Source organism: Sminthopsis crassicaudata, chromosome 3 (assembly GCF_048593235.1).
Source record: "Sminthopsis crassicaudata isolate SCR6 chromosome 3, ASM4859323v1, whole genome shotgun sequence".
Lineage (NCBI taxonomy): Eukaryota > Metazoa > Chordata > Mammalia > Dasyuromorphia > Dasyuridae > Sminthopsis > Sminthopsis crassicaudata.
The window spans coordinates 473,539,390-473,553,321 of NC_133619.1; the positions used below are offsets into that span (position 1 = coordinate 473,539,390).

The window sequence follows — 13,932 nt, forward strand, 5'->3', positions numbered from 1 at the left end:
TATTACCCCGAACAAATTACTTGAACTTGCTTGCCTTAGCTCTTCATCTGTAAAATAAGATACTGAAGCAAAAAGTGAGCCTGTCTAGTACCCTGCCAAGAAAATCCCAAATAGGATCGTGAAGAGTTAAACAACTGAACAACAATATTCTCTTATATTTTGCGTTAAATATGTCCCAGTTATATTATAATTTTGCTTGACTGGACTCTGACTGGAATGGCCTCATATTTGACATCTCTGAAGTGAATAGTGTTTGCTCTGCTATCAGGAGGACCCCCGTTCAAATCCTGAATCAGCCCTAGCTACCTACTTGGGCAAGCAGGAGCTTATTGGCTTAACTGCTCTAAGTTTCCTCACATGGAGATTAGGTGTACTAGAGTTGCTGTGAAAACAAAATGAGGTAATATATGCACAGCCTTAAATAATGATATAAGCACTACCTATTTATGTTAAAACAAACAAACAAAACTACTTGAAGCCTGGAACGAAATAATTTTGGTTTTGTATCTCAATTATCAAGCACAGAGTCTGACATAAAGAAGGTGCTTATTAAATTTTGGTGGAGATAAAATCTATTGAAATGACAGCAGTGTTTTTTTTTAAAAAGCATTAATAAAGTAAATGTTCATTAAAAAAGCAAAACAAAACAAACACTACCAATAAGGTTTTTAAAATCTTGGTATTTGGGAGCATCCAGGTTTTTCTGAGATTTGTGGGAAAGTCTTCGCTTCGAGAACGCATCTTAATAATCAATTCCTACGTCCTTTGGAGGGCCTCGGAGAAACTTTATGCGCACTCTCCCTTTAAACACAAACCAACTTTAGCTATTTAAGTGAAAAAGGGAAAACTTTACAGCATTTCCTAGCTCCAGTTGCAGGAAATTCTTCCCGGCTTTTAAAAAGAAAAAAAGGACACTTTCGCAAAGGACGCTAGGAGATGTAGTCCCGAGACGATGAGATTCGAAAGAGAGGTTCGATGCGTCGGACTCCAGTTCCGAAATGCCTAGCACCTGAGGCCGATGCCCGGAAGTGGAAGGAGCAAGTCGCCATCTTGCTTTGAGAGTCGAGACGCTGCCGGCCGTGGACGGAGCCCCAGGGGTTCACCCACAGCCGCCAGCCCGGAGAGCCGAGACCTCCCGGGTTTGCCTTTATTTTTCTCACACACAGGTTGGTTTCTAACTACGAGAGGGTTCTATTGGGAGGGGAAAGTTAACGCAAACTTTTAGGGCCCGGTAATAAGGCGTCCTAAGGTTAGTTAATGTGGCTTGTGTTCCGGCCTTTTTTCCTTTCATTGCCTTCCGCCATGGGCCTTTTGGGTTTATTCTGGCCTGGCAGTCAAAAAAAGTTTGGAGAAGGAAAATCTGGAAACCACTGACCTGAGGAGACCTCCGGGACTCCTAGAGAGGACCCGGAAACACCCTGGGGGGAGTGGGGGGAGAAGCCAATGACGTATCCTCGGTTCCTGTCTGTGAGAGTCCGGCATTCCTCAGGCCCTGACCTCCCATTCTCCCTCTTCCTGCCGATGTTTACTCTAGCGTTCTGGGTAAGGAGCTAAGCAGTGACTGAGCTGGTAAAAGTTCGGCGAATGGAGCTTTTGACAGGCGACATTCTGGATATCCCTTTTTCCTCCTCTGATGTATTGTGCCCCGGGGCGCAGTATTGGTATTTGTGTCCCTTCTGTTTATCTCTGGGTCTTTCAGGTGTGTGTGAGAAGGAGCCAGTAGCTCTTTGAGGGGCTTTCTTTATGCCAGCCTGAATTGGTTTCGTTCATTCAGTACATAGTTGTTCAGTAAGATTTTGAACACTCCATAGAATGCAAAATTGATGAAAACTTAAATTTTCCTTCAGGACTTTACCGGGTCGTTGGTAGAGTTAAGACAATTAAGTGGATTTTTAAGCCACAAGACAAAATAATAATGAGACTTGAGAGATTTTGTATAGGGAAGAAAACTAAAGAGGTCGTGGACTAGAGAGATGATGGGGAAAATTGGACAAAATTTTGAAGGGTTCATTGTCATCATCCCTTTCAGTATGACAGGCAATGATGAGAGAGAGAGGCAGAGTGCTTTCAGAATGTTTATCTTCCCATAAACTTTACCTCAGAGAAATCAAAGATTTCACCATGAAACAGATATCAGAATTGTAACTTACCGAAGGCAATAAGACTCACCAGGTGGTCTATTAAGTTCTTATTGCTGTTAAGTTCTGTATTTTGTGATTCTTCCATATGGTTTGGGGGCATGGTGGACTTTTGAAATATGGGCCAGACTGGACCCTCAAAGGAGATTGGTTGGAAGGAATACACATTGGAATGAGGTGAGAGATGGTATGTTTAGTTTAGGGTTCTCAGAGCATCAGATGGAAAATACATGTTGTAGGAAAATTACTTGAAGGAACCCCGTCTACTTTGGCTGAAAAAGAGAAGACTTAGTGGAGAACTAGTATTTGAAAGACAGTCACACAGGAGGAGTTAAACTATTGTGCCTCCAAAGGACAAGGGAACTAGCACAAATTGCAAAGAAGTAAAGTTGTTTAAAATGAACAAGTATTAGAGCTATCTGCAAGAAGCCTGCTTTAACAGGTAGTGGATTTTCCTTTCCCTGGAAGTATTCAAACAAAGGCTGATTGACCTACTTCTTGAGTATGTTGTTGGGTCATTTTGCTATTTAGATATGATTTGGACTAGAAGAGTCTCTGAAGCTTATTGAGAGACCTTGAGACTCAATGACAGGTGAAAAAAAAGGACAGTGTGATTCAAAAAGACAGCCATAAAATATTTTTTCCCCCTAAAGTATACACAGCCATCAAATATGAATGTGACTAAAAATAAAAATCAAACTATGTGTCTTTACTAAAGTTAAACATATTAAGTAAGTTAGCCAAATATCCATTTGTCTTTTTTTAGGATTTTGAATATGGCAACTGCCATGTTTTTTCCTTAACATATAATGTGTGTTATTTCATGTGCTACCAAAAAAAAAAAAAAAAAAACCAGCCCTGAGGTTTTGTATTAATTTGATTTGTAAACTAACTTTTTTAATACTTACTGCATAAGTTCTTTAAATAATTGGATTTCAGTTCTAACACTTAGGAACTGGAAAGGTCTTTGGCTAGTTGATTAGAACTTATGAATTTGTCATTACAGCTGTAAAATCATGCAGGTTTTTAAGTGGAAAAAAATGAGTTATGAAAGTTATCTAGAACATCTTTGGCAATAAAGACAAATTAAATCAGTGATATCATTACAGTTCTCGTAGATAAGTGTCTACATCATAAAGACCTTCATTGTTGGTACACATTTCGAATTTTGCTAATACTCTACTTTGAAAAAAAATAGTGAATTATGCTTCTAGACTGAAATTGACTCTCCATTTTGGGGTGAGAGATACTGAAAAAGAGGGGATCTTATAGAAATAATTTTCTGTTTAAAGAATATTCATGTATCTTTAATGAATTCTATTTTAAAAAGTGAAAATAATATTTAAATACAGACATTTACTAAATGTGATCTTTATCTTTTTTTTTTTTTTTTTTAGATTTTTGCTTATTAAAACTTTAGAGTTTAGATTTTTCTTTTAAAAATCAATTCTACAGTCAATAACATAGCTATTAATTGTATGAATTTTCCCTCTAGATGCCTTACTGTGAAAATTAAGCTAAGTCTTTGGGACATGGTTTAAAAAAATCTAGCAAGTGAAACATGCAATAAAAAACTGAAATCAAGAGAAGAAACTTATACCATATTCCATGATGGTGGTGACCATTTTCACAGATCCTAAGAGAAAACAGAAAATAACTGGATATCTTTATCCATCTCTGATTATAAGGAAAATGGAAAAACTCAGGAGAGCAAGACTGAAACTACAATTTTGTTGAAACTTTTAGGGGACATACATAATTCCTTATAAAAGGCCAGATATTATTGAATCATTTCATTCAGAAGATCTATCGCATGAAATTTCTACAGTAGGATCCATGAACATCAACGAAATATCTAGAAATAACTATACTTATGTTTCTGGAAATAGTAAAGAAATTAGAATGGAAAGAAATCACAACATAGCTATCCCAGTTAGTGGAGAGGAAGTGGAATATAGCACAAGCAAAGCATTCATAGGACCAATTTACAAAAGTCCTGAGGAAAATGAACGAGATGAAAGAAAACATCACACAGAAAAAGTCACTGGTGGATTAGAAAACAAACAGAACCCTTCTAATAAACTGGATATAGACAATGAGTTATCTCAGTTTTACAAAGAAATTCAGGAACTTGAGAGTGAAAAAGAAGATTTGGAAGGTAATTGTCAGGAATTTAAACCTCAGGAACAATTTAGTTTATATTATCAAGGTCATTCTAATGACGATTTAAAATCTGATGAAGAAAAGGAAGATACTTGGTTTAGTACTCTACATTCACTCCCAGGTGATGAGCAATATTTTAGTAATGAGCCAGTTGGTTGGAACACTGAATATGCAGTTAATGGACAAATGGAACCTATGTTTTTTAACAACCCAATTCCTACCTTTAGGCCCGAATGGCAACCAGTGGAATCCTCTTTAGTTCCTCATAGCCTTTTTCCTTCTGGGTTCAATTATCATTTAAATGTTCAAAGATTTAATCCCTCTCCATCTCCACCACCAAATGTTTTCCATGGTCAAGATGTTAAATTAGGTGAAATGTACAATGGATATAACATAACCAGTGTTAACACAAATTGGAATTGTCCAACATTTGATCAGACTAACAGATATTCTGATTGTGATGGGAGGAACAGTAGCATACAGCCCTTTAGAAATGGCCGCAATGAACAAGATGGACAAGAAAGTAATGGTTTTTGTGAAACAAGAGAAGAATCTTGGGAAGACCCTTCTTTATTCCAGATGGAGAAAACAGATAGGCTTTTGAACCAGCAATTCCAAGAAGAAAAGCTAAAGAGGCTGCTTATTCTTTTAAGAGGTCTGCCTGGCTCAGGGAAAACAACACTGTCTCGGTAGGTGAATAGTGAGTGATAATGGAATATTCAGTCATCTTAATGGTCTTAATAATAAAAATACTACTGTAATCAATAGCAGTATGCTCAACATTCCAAGTGTAATAAAACATGTCTCAACTGAGGAGGTGAGTTATAGACTATTTTAAGGAAATACAAATTTATTACTTTTAAGTACATAGAAAAACACTGCTGGTATGGGAAAAGGAGTTAGGTTTTATTTGAAAAGAATCTTAAGTCCTTAAAATAAATATGCTAAATGTAGCTAATTTTATGAATGGATATAATAAGGATGCTATACATTTTGGGCAAGATACTTAGCTAAACCTAGCTAAAAGCTAGAAAAACTAGATTTTAGTCATAGCTTTGCCAATTATTAGTTGTGTTATTTGGGACAATTCACTAAGCCTTCTTATTTTACAAAAGACTATTTGCCCAGTATTCTTATCGGTTAGTAAACATTTATTAAGCCCTTAGTATGTGTCAAGTGCTGTGCTAAGTTCTGGGAATACAAAGAAAAGCAAAAGACAGTCTTAAGGAGCTCACTATCCTGTAGGAGAGACATTGTGCAAACTATTATGTATAAACAAGCTATGTCTAGGAATCAATAGAGGGAAGGCTTATTCTCTCTGTTGGGGAGATCAAGAATTAAGAGGTATCAAAGGATGGATTGTAATGGAGTGAGACTCATGACATTGACAAAACCAGAAGACTATTGCAGTATAAGTCTGAGGAGAGAGTCTACTAACAGCATTGAAGGAGAGAAAGGGGGTAGATGTGAGAGATGTTAGGTAAATAAATTCAACATGACTTTAGCAACAGATTGGATAGAGTTGAAAAAGGAGGGGTTGTGGACACTTAGGTTGCCATCTCAGGGGAAAGAATGGTGATTCCCTGAATAATAATAGGGAAATTAGGAAGAGGGGAAGGTTTGGAGAGGAAAGTAATAAATTCACTTTTGAAAATGTTGAATTTAAGATGTTATGTCATACATGTCACTTATTTGAAGATATCCAATAGCCAGTTGGACGCATAAGACTAAAGATCAACAGAGAAGTATTAGGCTGAATAAGTAAATCTGAAAATCTTCTGCATAGAAATGATAATTAAATCCATTGTAACTAGTGAAATCACCAAATCAAAGAGAAAAGGGCCCAGGTCATTGTGGGACACCTACCTTTACTGGGCATGACCTGAATAAAGATCTAACAGGAATAAGAGTGGTCAATTAGATAGAGAACCAGGAGAAAAGTTCTGAAAATCTATAGAAAAGAGAGTTATCAGTGTTGTTAAAGGCTAAAAAGAATAATAAGATTTGAGAAAAGTTCTTTAGATTTGTCAGTGAAGGAATTGTTAGTAACTTTTGGAATGGTCGAATGATGCATTTGGATACCAGATTATAGTTAAAAAGAGAGTGAAAAGAACTAAAGAAACCTTTGTTAGATGGCTTTTTTTTTTTTAATAAATTTTTATTTACAAGATATATGCATGAGTAATTTTTCAGCATTGACAATTGCAAATTTTTCGCCTTCTTCCTCCCACCCTCTCCCCCAGATGTTGACCAATACATGTTAAATATGTTAATGTATATGTTAAATATGTTAATATATATGTTAAATATAATATATGTATACTTATCTATACAGTTATTTTGCTGCACAAGAAGAATCAGACTTTGAAATAATGTACAATTAACCTGTGAAGGAAATCAAAAATGCAGGTGGACAAAAATAGAGGGATTGGAAATGCTATGTAGTGGTTCACATTCATTTCCCAGAGTTCTTTCATTGCGTGTAGTTGATTCTATTCGTTCTTGAACAAATGGAACTGATTTGGTTCAGTTAGTTGGCTTTCTTAAGGAATTTATCCTTGACATAGGAGAGATGTGGAATGATCAGGGGATAGAGGGATCAAATCAGGATTTTTTGAGGGCGAGGAAGATAGGAGCATGATTGCAGCTGGAAGGTAGGAACAGACTAAGTAAGGGAGAGTATGGATGACTGGGAGTTTGCTACTGGAGAAGACTTGAGATTTTTAATGCAATTAGCTAGAGAAGGGCCATTTCAATACTTGAGATTGGACTGAAGGCAAAGATAATGGCAAAAGCTTCTGGGACTTATAAGTTAAGCAGTGGGGGAGAAAAATAAGTTGTAAGAAAATTGTGATCACTTTATGTAGGATCTTATTTGATCTGCATTACAACCCTATGAAATAAGTGCTATCATCCCCACTTGACAGATGAGAAAACTGGGGCACAGAGAAGTTTAAGGGACTTGCCTAAGGACTCCCAAGACCTTCACCAAACACTGAATAACCTAGCTACCTCAAATTAAATATATATATTTGCATAGTTCTGTAAGATTTGCAAAGCTCTCTATAAATATTGTCACTTGTTCCTCACAACAATCTTGTGAGAAAGGTGCTGTCATCCTTGTTTTAAAATTGACAGAGTTGAAAGTCAGATATAGCTACCTCCCAAAGATCACACAGTGAGAATGTTAATTCCTGTTACAAATGAGGATAAACTATGGAATTTCTTTAACTTTGATGCTTTTGTGGTGAATTTGTGAGTTTTGTGTCATAAATCGTATTGTAAAATTTTGTTTATTCTAAATATTGTTGTCTCAATTGTGTCCTGTTGTCTCAGTTGTGTCCCATTGAGTCTTCATAACTATTTGGGATTTTCTTGGCAAAGATACTTGAAGAGTTTGCCATTTATTTCTCCAGCTCATTTGACATCCAGAAATTGAGGTAAATTGGGTTAATTAACTTGTTTAGGGTCACACAATTAGTAAGTGTCTGGGGCCATATTTGAACTCAGATCTTCTGACTCGAGGCTTAGTGTATACTCCTGTGTATCCGTTGTATCATCTGCCCCATTTCCTAAGTAGTATGTTTGCTGAAATTAAATTTGAGTACATATTAATTACTGAAGGTTTTGTGATTTCAGCAGTGTTCATAAAAAGAATAAATTACCTAGCAAAGGCATTTTATGTTCTAGAACTCTAGAATCTTTAAAAAAAATTAATACTTTTTAAGTAGGAAATTTGATTAAGCAAATTGATTAAATTTACCTGAGCATAATGAATAATTATAGTTGGGAAAGATAAAAGGTTAGGTAAACTGGGAAAAAAAATAATGGATTATTTTAAAATTGAACATAAGTAGAAAGAAAAAATAGTGTTATACTTTGTTTCAAGTCTTTCATAGGCATTGTATGGGTGTGAGTATATGTGTACATCTCCCTTCCTCTACTTTGCCCCTCATCCCAGCATTGCTGCCAAAAAGTAGATTCCCTAATTGAAATTCTCCCTTCCCAGACAAGGTCTTAACTTCTTAAGGTATTTGCAAATAAAAATGAACTTCTACTCCACTATTAAGATTGTCAGGCTATGGAATTTAAGTAAAGGTCTTTGGTTTATCAAACAGAACAATATTGACAACTTTTCCTTCATCCTGGAGAAGCACCAAAAAAACCATTCAATCCCAGCAAAAGAAGTATTTGGGGAGGAGAGGTATATAAACATGCTAATTTTGGGTTCTCTGGTATCTCAGAGTTCTTCCCTGAACTTTGACTTAGTTTTCTATTTAGAAATTAATTTGACTTTTACTAAAGAAATTCAGACAAGGACACTTTATCCTTGCATGTTGTTATTGAGTCTTTCAGATTCTTCCTGACCACTTCAGGGGTTTTCTTGGTTATTGAAATGGTTTGCAGTTTTTTCCTTTAGCTCATTTTACAGATGAGGAACTGAGACAAAAAGTTAAGTGACATACCCAAGATCACATAGCTGTAAGTGTTTGAAATCAGAATTGAATTTATGAAGATGATTGCCCTGTACTCTATCTCCTGTTGCCACCTAACTGCCTTGCTATATATTGACAAAGCTTATTTCTTTCAGATGAGTCCCAAGACTCAAATGACTAGGATATGGAGAATATAGGATTTCTTATTATTTTTAAGAGAGACAAATAGAAGAATTTTAAGGGGGAAAAAGTTCGTCATAGGAAAGGATTCAAATTTATGAAGTTAAGAACCATTCCCCAACTGAGAAACGGTTAAAGTTTTTGAATAATTGTAGAGGGCCCAATATTGAATAAGTCCATGTACAGGAAGAGTCTGGTTCAGGTATTACTTGAGATCTGCTCTCTGTAAGATCGAGCAATTCCAAGCATTGGCTCATCACCTCTCAACAATCAATGAAAGACATACTTGAGATAAATTTTGGATAATCTTGATGGAGAATGCCCGAGACAGGAATAAGTTAGCACAACTATGCTATTTACAACTCTGTTTTGAGAAATATCTTGTTATTAATAGTTCCTATTATTTACAACCCTGTTATGATATAATCTTGTTATTGCTAGTTAAGATGGAACTGAAATGTCGAAGTATGATCTATACTTTAACCCTGGAATGTACATGGTGCCACCTGGAGGTAGGCTGGTGTTAATGCAACACTAGCTTAAGAGCATATAAACTCTGGCTCTCAGATTATAAACAAATTGCAAAGCAAATTTTTCTGCCTGGTTTTGTGGTATATTTGATTCAGATTTGCACTCTTGGTAGTCACTGAGCTGAACTCCCACAAATAGTCAATTTTTAGAAATCGAAGTTATTATTAATCCTACACTCTTAAATTGCTGTTAAAGAAATGCATGTAAAATAGCTCTTAGATAACCACCTTATTATGCCTGTCAGATTGGTTAAATTGATAAAAAAGAAAAATAATATATGTTGGAGAGAATGGGGAAATCAGTACAATAATATATTGTTGATACAGCTGCTAAGACTATATGCCAAGGGGGTGGGGGAATAGGTGGTAATTAAAATCCATTTACACCTCCCAAAATAGTAGCTTTTTCTAGGAGCTTCTTTGTAGGAAAGAATTATAAACTGAAGGGATATACCCATCATTTAGGAATGGCTGAATCAATTATATGTACAAATGTGATGGAATCCTATTATACTGTAAGAAATGCTGAAGGAGATTAGTTTCAAGAAAAATCTGGGAAGACATGTTAGGAATTCATGAAAAGCAAAGTGAGAAGAACCAGGAGAACAATGAGAACAGCAATAGTAATACTATAAACAAAATTGAAATTGAAAGTTCTGATCACCACTATAACCATCATATTTTCTAAGGACTAGTGAAGAAATATATTATCCACCTCCAGTTAAACAGTTAATGGACTTAAGAATGCATATTAAAACTAACTGTATGACCTTGGGTAAATCACTTTATCTTGTTTGCCTCAGTTTACTCATATATAAAATGAGCAGAGAAAAAAAATTACAAATTACTCCAATATCTTTGTCAAGAAAACCCCAAATGGGGTCATGAAAAGTCTTGACACTATTGGACTGTGGCAAAACATTTGTCATGGGTTTTCTTTTTCATGCCATCCACAATAGATGGGGGAGCATATGGAGGGAGGATCAAAGTTCAGAATGGAACATAAAATTGAATGAAGTAAATGAATGAATTGAATGAAAAAAAATCAGGACATTAGCAATTTTGAAGAAATGTGCACGTTATTCATAAATATTGACAGTATGCATTAGAAAAGCCATAATGTTAGTAGAACATTAATTATTATACAAAATAAATTTATTTGTATAAATATATAATTCTATTAAGTGTGAATATGGTTCAGTGAGCTTCTTTGGAAGAAAAGTTACTAGAGGAAGTTTGAGATGGTTTTTAAGAAGGAAGGTGGATTTTAAAGAAGGAAAAGACAGATTGAGAGGATTTCTAAATTATTTTTTAGAAATTAGAAGATAGTGATGTTTAATACTTACAAGTATGGGAATAAAGTTTGATTTTAACAAACACTATCCTACTCAGCATAGTACTAGGATAAAAGGAAACAAATTCAACCTTCAGAACATAAACATGAAGACATATAGCTATGATAAAATGTTGGAAAATGGTATGTACAAAGGAGACCAACTTAATGAGGTAAAGGAGGAGTAGAAAAATCGCTTTCAGCTTGAAGAATAAAAGCAAGAGTGAACTTTGTAAAAAAAAAAAAAAAAAAAGGTAGCAGCAGAATTTGGGCTTGAAGGAAAAGAACAGGAATCTTAGGTCTTTAGTGCAAGTGTTCCATTCATGACATGGGCAAAACCTGAGATGGAAAAGCAGTGAAAACATTCCTTATCTTCCCATCCCTATTTTCCTATCTTCTAGGTAGGCCCTGCCTGAAGTCTCTTGCTCTCCCAGAGACTTTCCTTCAAACTTCTGCCCATTTGGCACTAATATTGAAATTTTATATTTTATTTTTATGTTATTTTGGCTATCCAACTATAGAAAATAAGTTCTTTGAAGTTAAAACCTAAATTTTATCCTTACCACTTGTAGTACTTGCATTTAACACAGTTCCTTAGAATCATTAGATGTTTAGTAACTGCTTGTTAATAAAATAGATTATGAAGAGGGTTTTTAATGTGGGTAGATAGGAGATTGTTAGTATCTGAAATAAAATTTGGTCTCTAAGGCCTTGCATACAAGAAGGTCATCCATATGAAATTGGAAGTAGGACTGATAATTATGGTAAAAACATTTTGGTGTTTATCTTTCTTGCTAAAATTTTATTTAAAACTTAAATACAAAATAAGAAAAAATAAAATAGAAAAAAAGGGGAGAAAAAAACAGTCATGTGCCCAGCAGAACAGGGAGGACTTGAACAACTGTGATGGACTAAGCTCTTTTCAACAAAGAAGTGATTCAAACTAATTCCAATAGACTTGTGAAAAAGAAAAAGCTATCTGCATCTAAAGAGAGAACTATGGAGATTGAAAATGGATCAAAATACTTTGATTTGATGGTGGTAGTGTTTGTATTTTTTTCTCTTGTGTTTTCTTCCCTTTTGATCTTATTTTTCCTGCATAGCATTACAAATGTGGAAATATATTTAGAAGAGTTGCATACCTTTAATTTATAGTGGGTTTGCTTACAGTCTGGGAGAAGAGGGGAAGGAGAGAGGAAAATTTGGAACACAAGATTTTGCAATGGTGAATGCTGAAAACTACCTTCATAAGTGGATATCTTAAACATAGAGAAGATCTAATTCAGTTCCAGTTGATCAATGATAGACAGCTACACCTACACCTTGTGCTCCAAATTTTTTCTCACTTCCTTTCTCCTACCCCTTTACCTTAACAGCAAGCAGTCCAATATATGTTTAACATGTGCAATTCTTCCATGCATATTTCCATAATTATCATGCTGCATAAGAAAAGTCAGATAAAAAGGGGGGGGGGAGAAAACAAAAAGCAGGCATTCAACAATAAAAAAGGTGAAAATTCTATGTTGTGGTCCACATTCATTCCCCATAGTCCTCTTTCTGGATGCAGATGCTTCTCCATCACAAGTTGTTGCAATTGGCTTCAATCACCTCATTGTTGAAAAAAGGAGATGGCTTTTTCTATCCAAAGTTTATTGGGATTATAGTGGATCATTAAATTGCTGAGAAAGAACAAAGTCTTTCATGTTGATCATCACACAATCTTGCTGTTATGTACAATGTATCCCTGGTTCTGCTTGTTTCACTCAGTATCAGTTCATATAAATCTTTACAAGCCTTTCTAAAATTGGTTGTTCATCATTTTTTATAGAATAATAATTTTCCATAGTTTTCATACACCATAACTTATTCAGCCATTCCCCAATTCATGGGCATCTACTCATTTTCCAATTCTTTGCCACCACTACCAAAAAAAAAAAGTTTGTTGCTGCAAACATTTCCTTTTCCCTCCTTTATGATTTCCTTGGGATACAATCCCAGTAGTATTAATTCTGAATCAAAGGATCAAAGTTATAGACTATTGAGCATAATTTCAAATTGCTCTCCAGAATGATTTCGGCACTTCACAACTCCATCAACAATGTATCCCAGTTTTCCCACATCCCCTCCAACATTTATCATTATCTTTTGCTGTCTAATCAATCTGAGAGGTGTGAGTTGTTTCAATTTGCATTTCTTTAATCAGTAGTGATTTATAGTATTTTTTCATGAGTAAAGAAGGCTTTAATTTCATCATCTGAAAATTGTTCATATCCCTTGATGCTGATTTTAAATTACTTTTAAATTGCTTTAAAATTATTTTTCCCCCTTTTTTCTCTTCTCTTCCCCAAATTCCCCGAAGCAGGCTACAGATTTAAGCATGGGTATATTTATGTGTGTGTATACAGACACACATACATGCATGTAAACTAGTATTTGTAATGTTCTTTTGTCTAAATTGTAATCCTTCTCTTGGAGCAGATTTCTTAGGGAACTTCTGGAGGCAGCTTTAGTTTCAGTTCAGTTCAATAATCCCAAATGCAGCCAGGAGTTAAAGTCCAAATCCTTTATTGTCTCTTCCAAAATCTTATCTCCTTCTCTTGGGGCTCTGCTAGTTTTCTGGAGGCCTTCCTCTCTCCTTGGTTCCCCAGAGCCCTTGCTGCTAGTCCTTTGTCTCTGCCAGCGTCAGCCTCTCTTCTTCCCAATGTCTCCAGCCAGCACAAGGTGGAAGTGGGGATGAATCTTGACTCTGAATCTCCCAAAGTTCCCTTGAAGTTCTCCTGAAGTTCCCTGAAGTTCTGCGGAAGTTCTGAGAGCTTCTCACTTATATGTTGTTCCACACTGAGTATACACCAATCATTATATCACAAGGAAACCATTATTTGTTGTAGGATTAAATCAATGCTAAACTAGATTTAACCATTGTCTCCTAAATTCCACTCAGTATTTTGGTTCAAGTTCTGGCCCATAATATCTCCTTGTTGGGTCAGATCAATCATATTGAACCATGCTAAATTAGATAATTATTGTCTATTCATTCCAATGACTTAGTACCTTGTAAGAATACTAACAAGTATTAATATGGCTGACATAATGTAGCTTTCTCTTCTGATTGAGTCTTTAAATTTGATTTTTGAGATCAATGATTATTCCTA

At 35.3% G+C, this 13,932-nt stretch overlaps 1 protein-coding gene across 11 annotated transcripts in view; it reads left to right on the forward strand.

The window, feature by feature from the left end:
• Positions 1-1,024: 1,024 nt before the first annotated feature.
• The window catches only part of LOC141563008 (NEDD4-binding protein 2-like 2), an 81,304-nt gene continuing 68,396 nt past the window's right edge, over positions 1,025-13,932 (forward strand). For 8 of the 11 annotated variants that reach the window (XR_012488304.1, XR_012488303.1, XM_074303514.1 and 5 more), the window contains exons 1-2: positions 1,028-1,166; positions 3,634-4,990. Coding sequence is in view for 8 of the 11 variants with exons in the window: in XM_074303514.1 (XP_074159615.1) it covers positions 3,975-4,990 (1,016 nt within the window). In the remaining 3 variants the exon portion in view is untranslated. The other 3 variants (XM_074303519.1, XM_074303511.1, XM_074303518.1) reach the window with 3 other exon arrangements.